We start from the raw sequence: 12509 nt of genomic DNA on the forward strand, positions 1-12509 counted from the left end.
GTGTGTGTGTGTGTGTGTGTGGACACAGTGTGGGTATGCGTGGACACAGTGTGTGTGTGTGGACACAATGTATGTGTGTGTGTGGACTCAGTGTGTGTGTGTGGACACAGTGTGGGTGGGTGTGGACACAGTGTGGCTGTGTGTGGACACACTGTGGGGTGAGGCAGACAGTGTGGGGTGAGGCAGACAGTGTGGGTGGGTAAGCTTCCAGGTTCCTCTCTGTCTCAATCTGAATCACGTCGACTGCCATCTTCAAGGTCAGGACTCTTTCCTTTTACAGCATCTAATCTGATGGTAATCCACAGCCTGTACTCTATCCATCACCTACACTTTCTTTTTTAAAGATTTATTATTCTATTTTACCTGAGTACGTTGTCGCTGTCTTCAGACACACTAGAAGAGGGCATCAGATCCCATTACAGATGGTTGTGAGCTTCCATGTGGTTGCTGGGAATTGAACTCAAGACCTCTGGAAGAGCAGTCAGCGCTTTTTTTTTTTGGTTTTTCGAGACAGGGTTTCTCTGTGTAGCCCTGGCTGTCCTGGAACTCACTCTGTAGACCAGGCTGGCCTCGAACTCAGAAATTCGCTTGCCTCTGCCTCCCAAGTGCTGGGATTAAAGGCGTGAGCCACCACCGCCCGGCCAGTCAGTGCTCTTAACCACTGAACCAATTCTCCAGCCCTTGTCCATCACTAAATTTAACTTGGGTTTTCTCTCTACTTAGTTATTTGAGCTTCAGGAATAGTGGTCGCTGCTTTATCGGCCCTACACTGTCCCCACACCTAACAGTTGGTTCTGAGTCAGCTTGGCTGACTTTCCTCCTCAGTACGGAACATGGATCGTGGGGTGCTTTTTTTCTGCCTGGTGACTACTAATGAGTTGCAGAGCTTGTAAACTGTAACTTATTATTTACAGGAAGCTTTGTGCTCTGTAAATACGTTTCAGTGATGCTCTGAAACAGAGTAAGATGCCTGGAAACAGCTTAATGCGATTGTACCTTGCTTTGAGGCTTTGCTGGGGAAGGCCGGTGCAGTGCTCCCCCTACAGAGACAAGACCCTGCTGTGTATACCAAATGCTTGGCCACATTTTCAACTGGCTGGTATAACACATTACTTTGAGCAATCATAAGCCCAAAACGGTCCCCACTGACCCTTTAGAGTAAGCTTCCCAGGCCTTGAGTAGTTTCTCCCCACACGTCCATGCACATGACTCCTGAAACTGGCATCCATGCTGCCTTGCACCATACAAATTCAGGAATCACAAAAGCTCTGGTCCCTGAGAGATCAATGTCCCTAGGGACCAGCCCTTCAATTCTGCCTGCTTCCCTTGTTCCAGGGGGAGGGACAGTCTAACAGCCATTACTTTCCTTTGTCAGGAAGGGCCTCTAACCTTGGCAGCAGCGTCGGAGACACCACGGAAGAGACCGTAGGATGTGGACACTGACTGACTGTCCCTGGTGCCCAGGACACCCGCTCAGCTTTACTCTTCCCTGATGTCACACTGGCCCCTAACAGCCATTTTCTTTTTGTAAAGGTCAGATTAACAAATTCTGAAGGAGAGGACTTCTGTGCTGGCGTGTTACTACAGGAAGACTTTGTGTTAACAACAGCGAAGTGTTCATTACTGTACAGCAACATTAGTGTAAAAGCAAGTAAGTATCTCTTCCGTGAACTTTCTAAGCTCTCGTAAATAAAGCAATCCAACAGAGGGATGACATGTTTTTCTTCTACTGGAAATTTTGTTTATAAGGCATGACAGGAAACAGCATCAGTAATACAGTGACAGCTGTAAACTGCAAGCATAGACAACCAAGACGTGTCTGGTAGAATGTGGCTACAGCAGGCTAGGGCTACGTAGCATTTAGTACGGGACGAGTCCCAGCAGTAGAGCTACCACCTGGACATGGAGGGCTGGCTGAGGGCCAGAGGAGCTGGGTTCAAATCTCGCCTCCCAGAGGAGTCAGGTTCAAATCCCACCTCCCCATTATCTTGGGCTGCAATCCCATCTCATCTCGAGACTTATCTGTAGCTTCATTCTCCATCTCTAAAACGCAGACAATCATATCTCCCATTGGAAAGTTCCTATAACCGGCTATGGATGTGCTTAACAGCAAATTCGAGCCTCGAAGTGAGGGTGTCTCACTGCTTATCCTTAAATACTTCTGTGAACAAGCTGGTAGCTGAGACCCCGCTTGAAGAAGGCAAATGTGCCAAGAAGCCAGCCCCGAGCAGCATGTTCAGATGGGCCTGAAGCCGTTTCTTTTCAGCATCTCCTGTTTCCTAACCGTGCTGTCCTGTACTCCAGAATAAACATTTGACTTTTTTAGAGGACAATGTGAAGAGATCCAGGAAACGAGTCGGCTTGGCCCACTCTGTGATCCATACTCAAGTCTGGGAGGAACACGGCTGCTGCCCGCCAGGGTTTCACTGAGCAATCAGTTCCTGGTGGCTAGCTCACTCTTGGAAACGAAACGTTGTAAGCTGGCTGGTTGCTCATGATTTCAGATGCTGACCTGAGGATCGGGATCAAGAACACTCACGTGCACATGCGATATGACGAGGAGTCAGGGGAGAACGACGTCTCACTCCTGGAGCTGGAGAAGCCCTTGCAGTGTCCCAGCTCAGGGATTCCTGCCTGTATCCCAGAGAGGGACTTCGCAGAACATGTTCTCATCCCTAGAACGGAGGGTCTCCTCAGCGGCTGGCTGCTTAATGGCACAGACCTGGCTACCACACCGATGATGCTTTCAGTCAAACAAGTGGATGGGGAGGAATGTGGACAGATCCTGAATGTAACCGTCACCACGAGGACAAGCTGTGAGAAGGGCAGTGTAGTGATGGGGTCTTGGGTGGAGGGAAGTGTGGTGACCCGCGAACACAAGGGCACCTGGTTCCTCACGGGGATCCTAGGCTCGCCACCACCACCAGGGCAATCACGTGTGCTCCTCCTCACCGCAGTCTCGAGATACTCCATGTGGTTTAACCAGATCATGAAGTAGCAGAAATCCAACAACATGGCTGCCAGAGGGTCAAATCCTGTCACAGTTAGCACTGGAAGATGACCACTTGTTCCTTGGAACTTTTCATGTTTCTTTACTCTTGAGAATTTCATACACAGGTACAATGAAATGTGGACATGCCCACGCCCCGTTTCCCTTCTCCAACTCCATTTATATTGCCCTCAGTGTGTCCCTCACACTTGTCTTTTTTTTTTTTTCTGAGAATCCACTCTAAGCTCAGTTAGCACTGCCTCTGTGTGTATGGTGTGGGCCATCCTCTGGCGCACCCTCAAAACCACACACTTTTCCTTCTCCAGCTGCGATCAACTGCCAACAGCTCCCCAGTGAGGAGTGGGGCAGGGAGTACACCCCCATCTATGTCAGAATCTCGTCTGGCTTGATCTTGTGCAGTCTTGAGCAGGTCACTCCAGCTGCTGTGAGTGTCTGACCAGAAGGCACCATTTCACGCCATGTCTCAGCTGTATGCACTTCTCCATTCTCTTTGACAAGCTTTCCTAAGCCTGGGTGGAGGCGGAGGTGTGGGTGTGGGGTTGGGGCCTGTTGACTACGATGTCCCACTTAGGACGGAGCCCTCGGCCCCTTACTCTCAACGCTTTGACTAACTATGAATCCTCGAATTAACTGCGGCCCATTGTGAGAAGAAGCTTCTCTGACCAAAGCTGCAAACAGTCCAGCTCTGTGGGTACGCGCATAAATATTTAGAAGGCCATTTTTGACATAACCACTTAGCAAAGTAACACTAGCGGCTTCTAGGCCTATGACCTCCCCAGTCACAAGCCTTTGGCCGAGATTATAAGCTCAGGCATGGAATCCCTGTAAAGCAGGCCTCAAAATCAACCAGAAAGCAGTTATTTACCCCATAATAGTTAGGCCACGATTGCACCAGTGTGCGCATCTTGCCTGGCATGTCAGTATTGTGGATGAGGGTCCAGCACTGGGTAAGACCCTTGTTACCTTTGTTGTTCCTGCAGCTAGCCTGGAACTTCTGGCCCTATGAAAGCTAGTCAGTAGGGAGTTTCCTTGGTACTTTTTTTATCTAAACAGAGGCCTTAAGGAAAAAAAATAGGATTTGTGAAATAAAATCAATATCAGTTGTAAACCAGCTGAGTTACTGAGTGGAAGCTGAGTGAAGAGAGATTGAACACACGTGGTTGTGTCACAATTGGTCTGTCACAGACATCTCTGGAACAGAGGCGTCTCAGAGTTACCAGTGAGACAAAAGAGTAGCCCCATTCTGATTCTGCTAGGGAAAGGAGAGCAGGCTTAATCCTGGAAGGGAGCCGTGCACCTCCTGACAAGGCTGTACCTAGACATACTGTGTGAATCAGCGGATTCCAGGAGTGCGGCAGCTCTCAGCTCTGCCCTGCAGTCGGTGAGGCTGTGCTTACGCAAGACCTCAGTTTCCTGTGCCTCGCTCAGTACCCTCATCTCTAAGAGGGATAGTTGAAGTGTGGCTGTGATGACATTTACAAAGGACAGGAAAAGGCAGGTAAACTGAGGCTGAGGTAGGGAGTCCCAGGTGTCAAGACAGACTGGGCTGCAGGGTAAGGCACTGTCTCAAAAGAACAATAATAGACCAAACCAGTGTACCCTTAGGCAAGGGGGTGTATTTGATATCGATGCAAACTAGCCACAATAATGTATGGGTCCATGTGCCCACAAACTAGGAGTCCACACACGGGGCACCAGAGACGGTACACAAGCACACACTGTGGAGAGGAGTCCACACACGGGGCACCAGAGACGGTACACAAGCACACACTGTGGAGAGTTGCTTCTTTAACCCACAAGTTCAACTACTTATCACTTCAGTCAGGTTCTGACGGGATGTCACTGTTTAACAAATTACCTGGAGCAGCCTGAAAAACTGATTCTGTTGCTTCTCAACTCACAAGGATGGGATCCAGGATGCTCATAGCAACCCCTATATTTGAACTGTTACAAGGACACCACTTTATTGGGTCAGTTCTTCATGGTAGCTCTGCAGGTGGAAACACCATAGAGGACACAGAGGACACAGGAGGGCAGGCTCAGCCTTGAGGGATATCATCAGCTCTCCCTGCCTGGGGCCATACTCAATGCCAGATGCTTCCCTGTACACCGTGGGCTACTGGTTCAGAGTAGTTTTGGGGTCACGAGACATGACCAGGGACATGCAGGCCAAAAGGACATACTGCTCCAGCCAGTGTAGGGGCATAGGCAGTGTGCTAAGCTGGAAGTGGTGCAATTCATACCAAACAGCACCATTTCTTTTGGCCCTGCTCTGGAGCCCAGCTTCAGCAGCTGGAGATGACGACATGGAGAATACAAGCTGTCCACATACACACCACTGAGCCCAGTGAGTCCAAGGCTACACCGGCCATAGGAGTGAGCCACCTTCCAACCCCCAAGATCGTATTTCCCATCACATGGAACAGACGCCAAAAGCCACAAAGTCCTGACCAGGCAAAGACTTGGGCAAAGTCAGGATGTTGGTGCCTCACGGCACAGTGATGGGTGATTCTGCCATCCTGCAAGAGGATGCTAATGAAGTAGCCAGGTAAGGGGAAGTCCTGCCCCAGGCCCTGTGGAGAACACGTAAGCTACCCCACAGCTCTTCTGTGAAAGGGACGGCTTCTGACTACAACAACTCTGCAGAGACTAACAAATAGTTAGCTTTCCCTCTTTAGTGCACTTCTCATAAACAGGGGAACAAGCCTCACCCAGGGCCCAGGGCACACACCTGTAATCCCAAGCACTTGGTCTGGGGACAGAGGCAAGAAGAGGATCATGAGGAAGCATGGTCTCCATAGAGTTCCAGACCAGCTAGTGTATAAAAAGACCCTACCTCAGAGCCTCAGAGAGAGAGAGAGAGAGAGAGAGAGAGAGAGAGAGAGAGAGAGAGAGAGAGAGAGAGAGAGATGATAGACAGGCAGACAAATACATAGATAATGATGTGGACAAATGAACAAAATAACACAGAGGAAACGCACACTCTTTAGAAGTTGGAGTATGGGGGCTGGAGAGACGGCTCAGTGGTTGAGAGCACTGGCTGCTCTTCCAGAGAACCTGGGTTCACTTCCTGGTATCCACACGGTTGTTCACAGCTATCTGTAACTCCAGGATCTGACCCCCTTAAACAGGCATACATGCAGACAAAACACCAGTGCACATAACTAAATAAATAAACTATTTATTTATTAAAGAGGAGGAGGAGGGGGAGGGGGGGGGGGAGGAGGAGGGGGAGGGGGAGGGGGAGGGGGAGGAGGGGGAGGAGGAGGAGCTGGAGCATCTCCAGTGCTGTGGGATGCACTGCACCCAGAACTTTCTGCTGAATCCCCTCCCAGGCTGACTGTCTAGAGGAAGGGTCTCTGGACGCAGTTAAGCTAGATGCAGCTGCGGAGTGAGGGCCCGGCAGGACAGTGGCTGTAGGAGATGGATGAGAGGCAGAGGACGGGGCCATCACCAGAGCCCCACAGCCAGGCCTTGTTTTCGTCCCACAGCCTTTAGAACTGCTAGAAAAATGAGCAGAGAGCTGAAACATTTACATCAGACTACATTCTGCTTCTCTTAAACAAAGATTTATTTATGTGAGTATGCCTGTTTGCCTGAGTGAGCTTACGTACACGTGTGTGCAGGAGCCCATGGAGGCCAAGGAAGGCAACGGATCCCCTAGAACTGGGGTTAGACGGTTGTGAGCTGCCACGTGGGTGCTGGGAATCAAACACACGTCCTCTGGCAGAGCAGGAGCTGTTCTTGACTGAACCATCTCTCCACCTCATAAATTCTACTTTTTAAAAAAGAAGCCTCGAGCTAACCCAGCATTTTGAGCTCACAACATGCTGAGATTTCGCATATGAAAATAGATGCATTATCTAACATACAGTAAAGAACACACCACTTGTATAAATGTGGATTACCTTTTAAAAAAAGAAAGAAAACATTACAAAATGTTACAAAGACAGCCTCCATAAACAACATAAAACTGAAGCACAGCTGTCTCCTTCCCAGAAGTTCACAAGCACCAGAGGCCAGCAGCAGGGTGACTGTCCATCTTGGAAAAGAATCCCAGGTCTTGGCAAGGCTGGCATGAGTTAGGGCAACAGAGCACATGGCTAGTCCCTCAGGTGCTGGCTACTGCTGCAGTGGTCCGGGGAAGCACCGGGAGACATAAGCGACAGAGGACAGCCGTATCCGCAGGGCCTGGGTGTCAGCACACTGTGGACAGTGGAGGGAAAGGGTTTTGCTTGCTGACGACCAGTTTCTGATGCTGATGGGAGATGTAGCCTTTAATGTGACCCTGAGACAGAGAAAAAGATAGAGGCTTACACCTGAGTCTCAGTCACATCGCATGTGTCATGATGACGACCACTCCCTTCCCTGGGGTCACACATGGCAGAGAACACAGTAATGCAGGTTATATAGCCCTCAGCACTGACCCACACGAGGCCCTGTGAATAGTATTTACTGGGGAAAAAATTAGTTCTACTAGAAAATGCCTTCATAAATAGAAAAGGTCTTCTGGTGAGGTCAGCACCACATCACAGCCCTGCTGAGAACAGGCAGACCCACGCACCATGTATATCAAGTTGGCCAGGATGCACTGGACCTCATCAATGTCCACGTCTTCCACGTGCATGAACTTCAAAGCAACCAGAAAGGCATCTAGAGACAGCTGATGTGTCTTAAGTAACAAGTATCTACAAAGAAAAGAAACTACTGTAAGTAACAAGACTCAGTACTACAGGGACAAGAGGAGGAACCAGAGGACAGGAAATGACATCACTTGGTGAGCAAATGTTTATACATATTTTAAGTTCTTACCGATAAGACACACTCTAAAACACAGCCCGCAAACAATAGCTGTTGATGATAAGACACACTCTAAAACACAGCCCGCAAACAATAGCTGCTGATGATAAGACACACTCTAAAACACAGCCCGCAAACAACAGCTGCTGATGATAAGACACACTCTAAAACACAGCCCGCAAACAATAGCTGTTGAATACAGTACTACATAAGCTTGGTATTGTAAGCATCCACTGCAGGAATAGATATTTAGATATTTCCTGAGTGCTTACTAAATCTTCAATGCATACTTTATCACAACTCTGAGATGTCCTGTGATTCCGACTCCTCCTTACTACTTCTGATAGACTGCCTTCAGCTGTAAGAAGGTCTCTGTGTGTCTGAGGAGGCTGAGACAAGGCCTCAGAAGAGCCAGTGCTCAGCATCGCACAGGAAACGGAACCTCACATCAAACTCCCTGACACACACAGTGGTGACAGAGGATAAGCCAGCTGCCATGGCAGCAAAGGGAAGAGGACAATGGTTCCACAGCATGGACAGGCAGGAGGTGTCTGGCACCCCGAGCTCATGCTGACTCTGTTGCCAAGCTATGTCACTACACGGCCTTCAGGTCAGCCTCTGTCCCAAGAGGGTCAGGATGCTGTCCCCATAGGCTACACTGGGCTGCATCAACTGCCCACCGGAGCCCTTTGCAAGGCAGCCTGCTTTCTTTTTTGCTGTGTGTGTATGTGTGTATGTGTGTGTGTATGTGTGTGTGTATGTGTGTATGCGTATATGTGTGTGTGTGTATGTGTGTATGCGTATATGTGTGTGTGTATGTGTGTGTATGTGTGTGTGTACGGTGTGTAGGGTGTATATTTGTAAGAATGCAGGTACGTATACAGAGTTCAGAGAACAATCTCAGCTGCCAGTCCTTGCCTTCCACCTTGCTGAAAGAGGCTCTCCTTGTCTCTGCTGTTTTCACACCTAATTTGGCCTGCACGCCTCCAGCCTGGACATGACTCTGGGGTTCAGGCTCCGGCCCACATGCTTGCGGGATAGCATTTTGCCCAGGCACTCACACTTTCTTGAAGAGGTTCCTGTAAGTGATGATTTTCAGCTTCTCCAGGATAAGGAAGATGCCACAGCGGATGAAGAAGGTCTCATGCTTTGCCAGCGCCTCATTGAGCAGCAGCAGGTTGCCCTCACTGGGTGAGGAGAAACACCACGAATGTCACAGAGCAATCCCAGAAAGACAGGTCAACATGTACGTAATCTCTATTAGCCTCCTGCTCTTAAACAGTGTGACAGTACGGGCCTACCTGACAGCTTTGGTCACTTCTGAAAACTGCATCAGGTGGTATTTCCTCAGGAGCTCGATGGTTGGCATGTGACCCTAAGACAGAAGTTAGCTTTCCATAACAGAAACACTTTCACTTTTTTTAAAAAAAAAAAATGTATATACGAGTATGTCTGTAGTGTATGTCACACATGTCCAGGTACCCAGAGGCCACAAGAGGGTATCTGATCCCCCAGAGCTAGAGTTCCAGGCAGCTGTGAGCTACCTGACATGGACACTGGGCACCCAATTACCAATGTCTGCAAGAGCAGCAAACACTCTTAACCCCTGAGCCATCTCTCCAGTCCCAATATTTCCACTTTTAAGATCAGTAAGATTCCCATCAAGAAATTACCTTTGAACAGAGAAACAGACAAAGCACAGCGAACCAAAGGTATGAAGCTGAACAAGGATTTTACAGCCCAGGCTGTGCCAGGCACAAGGCTCAGCAGGTCAAGGCACCTGCTATAATGCCTAAGGACCTGCGTTCAATCCCTGCAGAGTGCAAGGAGGGACAGTCACCCCCTGAGATCTGTGAGTGCTGCAGTCTGCACAGTCACACAGAGAAACATAAAACATCCATGTATCATATCAGTAAGCTAGCGGAAGGAGGGACAGTCACCCTCTGATATCTGTGAGTGCTGCAGTCTGCACAGTCACACAGAGAAACATAAAACATCCATGTACCAGTATGATAGAGAACAGCAACTCTGGTCAAGAAATAAGGGAACCTGGGCACCAGTTTTGCAACTCGATGGGTATGACCTCAGTCGTGACCTCATGTGCCCTGCCACTTATGTCCTGAGAGCGGTGGTAACTGAAGAGATGCTGGGATAAGCACAGGGCTGGGGAACTCCTCTCAGAGGAGTTAGCTGAGAACGGTCTGCTCACTCCTCAGTGCGAGTGGGAGGGAGAGGGCAACCTCCCTGCTTTCCCGTTATCATAAGCTCTCCTCCACTATCTGCTTCAGCCACAGGCGGCGCTCCCTGCCTCCACAGCTGTTTAGTCTCAGATGTGAGAAAGCAGCACTTTACTTTGACACCATGCCAGCTGACTAGATCTGCCTATGTGGCTTTCTTGTTCAACTATCAACTGACCTTTGAGGTGACGCGCACCTGCAAGCCCATCAGCTGGGAAGAGGAGGCAGAGGATCAGAGTTGAAGGACAGTCTAGGTTATATTAAGTTTAAAGCCAACCTGAGGTACAGAAGACTGTCTCAAAAATATTTATTTATTATGATTAGGATTCCTACAGGTAGACTGGAATGGTGATTTTCCTTTCTAGTTAACTCACTGAAATGACTAGCTTCTAAGAACTATAAGTAACACATACTGTTTCCTTTGTTACATGACTATTACAGTTCAGACTTTCTGGAAGGACTTGGCACTGTGAGGGCATGCCGTGCATGTGTGCCATGCAGGCGCGTGCACACAGTGCTCTGGGCTGTGCTCAGGCCCAGCACATCCCTCCACACGGCGAGCGAGCTACAGAGTCCGTTCCACGCACTCACCAGCAGCATCTTCACTGGCAGCAGGTAGATCAGGATCATCCTCTTGTTTTTCTGGCTGGAGCGATGGCAGTGCTCAAAGGCAAACGACAGGTACTCCTCAGCTGCAGAGAGCAGGCCCTCATGTCATACCCGAGTACACAGCCCAGCATGCTCACCCTCACCTATTCTACCACAACCCTTTCCCACACCAGTTAACAGCAGCCCTGCCTCATTTCTGTACCAGTGACTTTCCTTAAGTAAAATCCACAGCCCCAAATTCATCGAGAATTTGCCTGGGTGTCCTGCCATGGTGCTCAGAGGTGGCATAGTTAATGGAACTATGTACATTAACTTCTGCTGAGATTCTCATTTGCTACAGTCACCTGCAGGTCAGTAGATTACTGTTCAAGCTGGAAACACAAATGTAATGTCTCTACAACATTACTCAGACTCAGAAGTGAGAAAGCCCACCGTGGGCAGCACACAGAGAGCCTGTCACTTAAAACCACCATGTGCTCAAACACTGAGTAACCTGTAATCTAAGTCTGTTCCGCCCACAACTTTTAAAGGGGCTCCCATTTCAGATAAAGAGTCTGAACCTAATAGATTTAAGAATACAGAAAATAAATATTCAGTGTGCCAAGAGGCCCTTCCCTCAGGCAGACTGTCCAGTGACAGCCAGCATAGAACTCAGAGGGTTACCCCACGAATGAGACTTGTTAAGATGGTGAGCAGGAACAAGCCTTTCCTCAGGTGCAAAGCCTGAAGGTTCAGAGAGGAGCAGTGTTGGGAGACACACTTCCCTCACAGGTAAGAATCCCACTTGCTACAAAAGTCTCTCCTGGATTGTTAGGCATGACTACAAAACAACAAATACATTTGGAAGCACAGGTCACCTCCCACAGACTGGAGTCTGGGGCTGAGGAAGTCTGCACTGAGAGCAGCTCTACTCTCAGACAGTGTGGCTATGCCAAAGTGAAGCTAATCTCACACCTGGAGGCAACTGTCACTGGGGCAGGCCCGTGTCACCCACTCCAGGCTGTCTCACTAAGAAGCCCGCAGAGGTGCTCCTAGTGAGGCTCTTTAGGTGGAGCTGTAGTGGAAAGCCCACAGCCAAGAGTACACACAGGGGCAGCACACATGGGCTTGTTATGATTCTGTGTGCTCTGTTCGGTTAAGAGCTCTCTCAGAGGACTCAGGTAAGGTTCCAAAACCCACACTGGGGGGCTAACACCATTTGTAACTTCTGTTCCAGAGAATCAGACACTGTCTTCTGCCCTGGATGGATCCTGCATGCACGCGGTGTACTTCTTACATACATGCAGGCAACACTCAATAAAATAAAACTAAATCTTAAAGGAAGGGAAGGAAGGGAATGATCCTGACAGCCAGGCGGGAAGGTCCTGTGAACCCTCTGGACCCAGGAACTAAAACAGGAAGACAAGGGATGAGGAGGTTCTGAAATAAACATTATTTTATAAACAATCAAAGGAGAGGCAAGGAGGGGGGGGCGCACCTAGAGGTAGTTGGGAGGAATGAATATACTCACATCACGCTGTAAGAAATTCTCAAGAAATTAATTTTTTAAGAGGAAGGAAGGAAGGAAAGATTGATGGATGGATGAATGGATGGATAGATAGATGGATGGTTTCCAAACAGATCTTGAGACAGATACTCAGGGACAGGGCTAGCCTTTTTCAGAGCACAAAATAGTTCAGCAACCCCAAAGGCAGGCTCAAGACCATTCAGGTTTAAAGTAAATTGGAAGAGCTGGGAGAGAAAGTGTGGAGTGGCAGTGTGAATACGCCAGCCCTGGCTATATTAGGGTGGCAGTATGAATACACTAGCCCTGGCTATGTTAGGGTGGCAGTGTGAATAGACCAGCCCTGGCT

The 12509-nt window shown here is 49.0% G+C and overlaps 2 protein-coding genes across 2 annotated transcripts in view; one reads left to right on the top strand and one right to left on the bottom strand.

The window, feature by feature from the left end:
- Proz (protein Z, vitamin K dependent plasma glycoprotein) overlaps positions 1-4118 on the top strand; it is an 11280-nt gene extending 7162 nt beyond the window's left edge. The window contains exons 7-8 of the mRNA XM_028766310.1: positions 1534-1651; positions 2505-4118. Coding sequence (XP_028622143.1) covers positions 1534-1651; positions 2505-2998 — 612 coding nt within the window. The 3' untranslated portion in view covers positions 2999-4118. The remainder of the gene's footprint in view (positions 1-1533; positions 1652-2504) is intronic.
- Positions 4119-7096: 2978 nt separating this feature from the next.
- The window catches only part of Pcid2 (PCI domain containing 2), a 26176-nt gene continuing 20763 nt past the window's right edge, over positions 7097-12509 (bottom strand). Inside the window, exons 10-14 of the mRNA XM_028766334.1 lie at positions 10639-10739; positions 9112-9185; positions 8872-8997; positions 7575-7698; positions 7097-7298 (exon numbers count right to left, since the gene is read on the bottom strand). Coding sequence (XP_028622167.1) covers positions 7209-7298; positions 7575-7698; positions 8872-8997; positions 9112-9185; positions 10639-10739 — 515 coding nt within the window. The 3' untranslated portion in view covers positions 7097-7208. The remainder of the gene's footprint in view (positions 7299-7574; positions 7699-8871; positions 8998-9111; positions 9186-10638; positions 10740-12509) is intronic.

This window comes from Grammomys surdaster, unplaced genomic scaffold (genome assembly GCF_004785775.1).
Source record: "Grammomys surdaster isolate TR1022 unplaced genomic scaffold, NIH_TR_1.0 167, whole genome shotgun sequence".
Classification (NCBI taxonomy): domain Eukaryota; kingdom Metazoa; phylum Chordata; class Mammalia; order Rodentia; family Muridae; genus Grammomys; species Grammomys surdaster.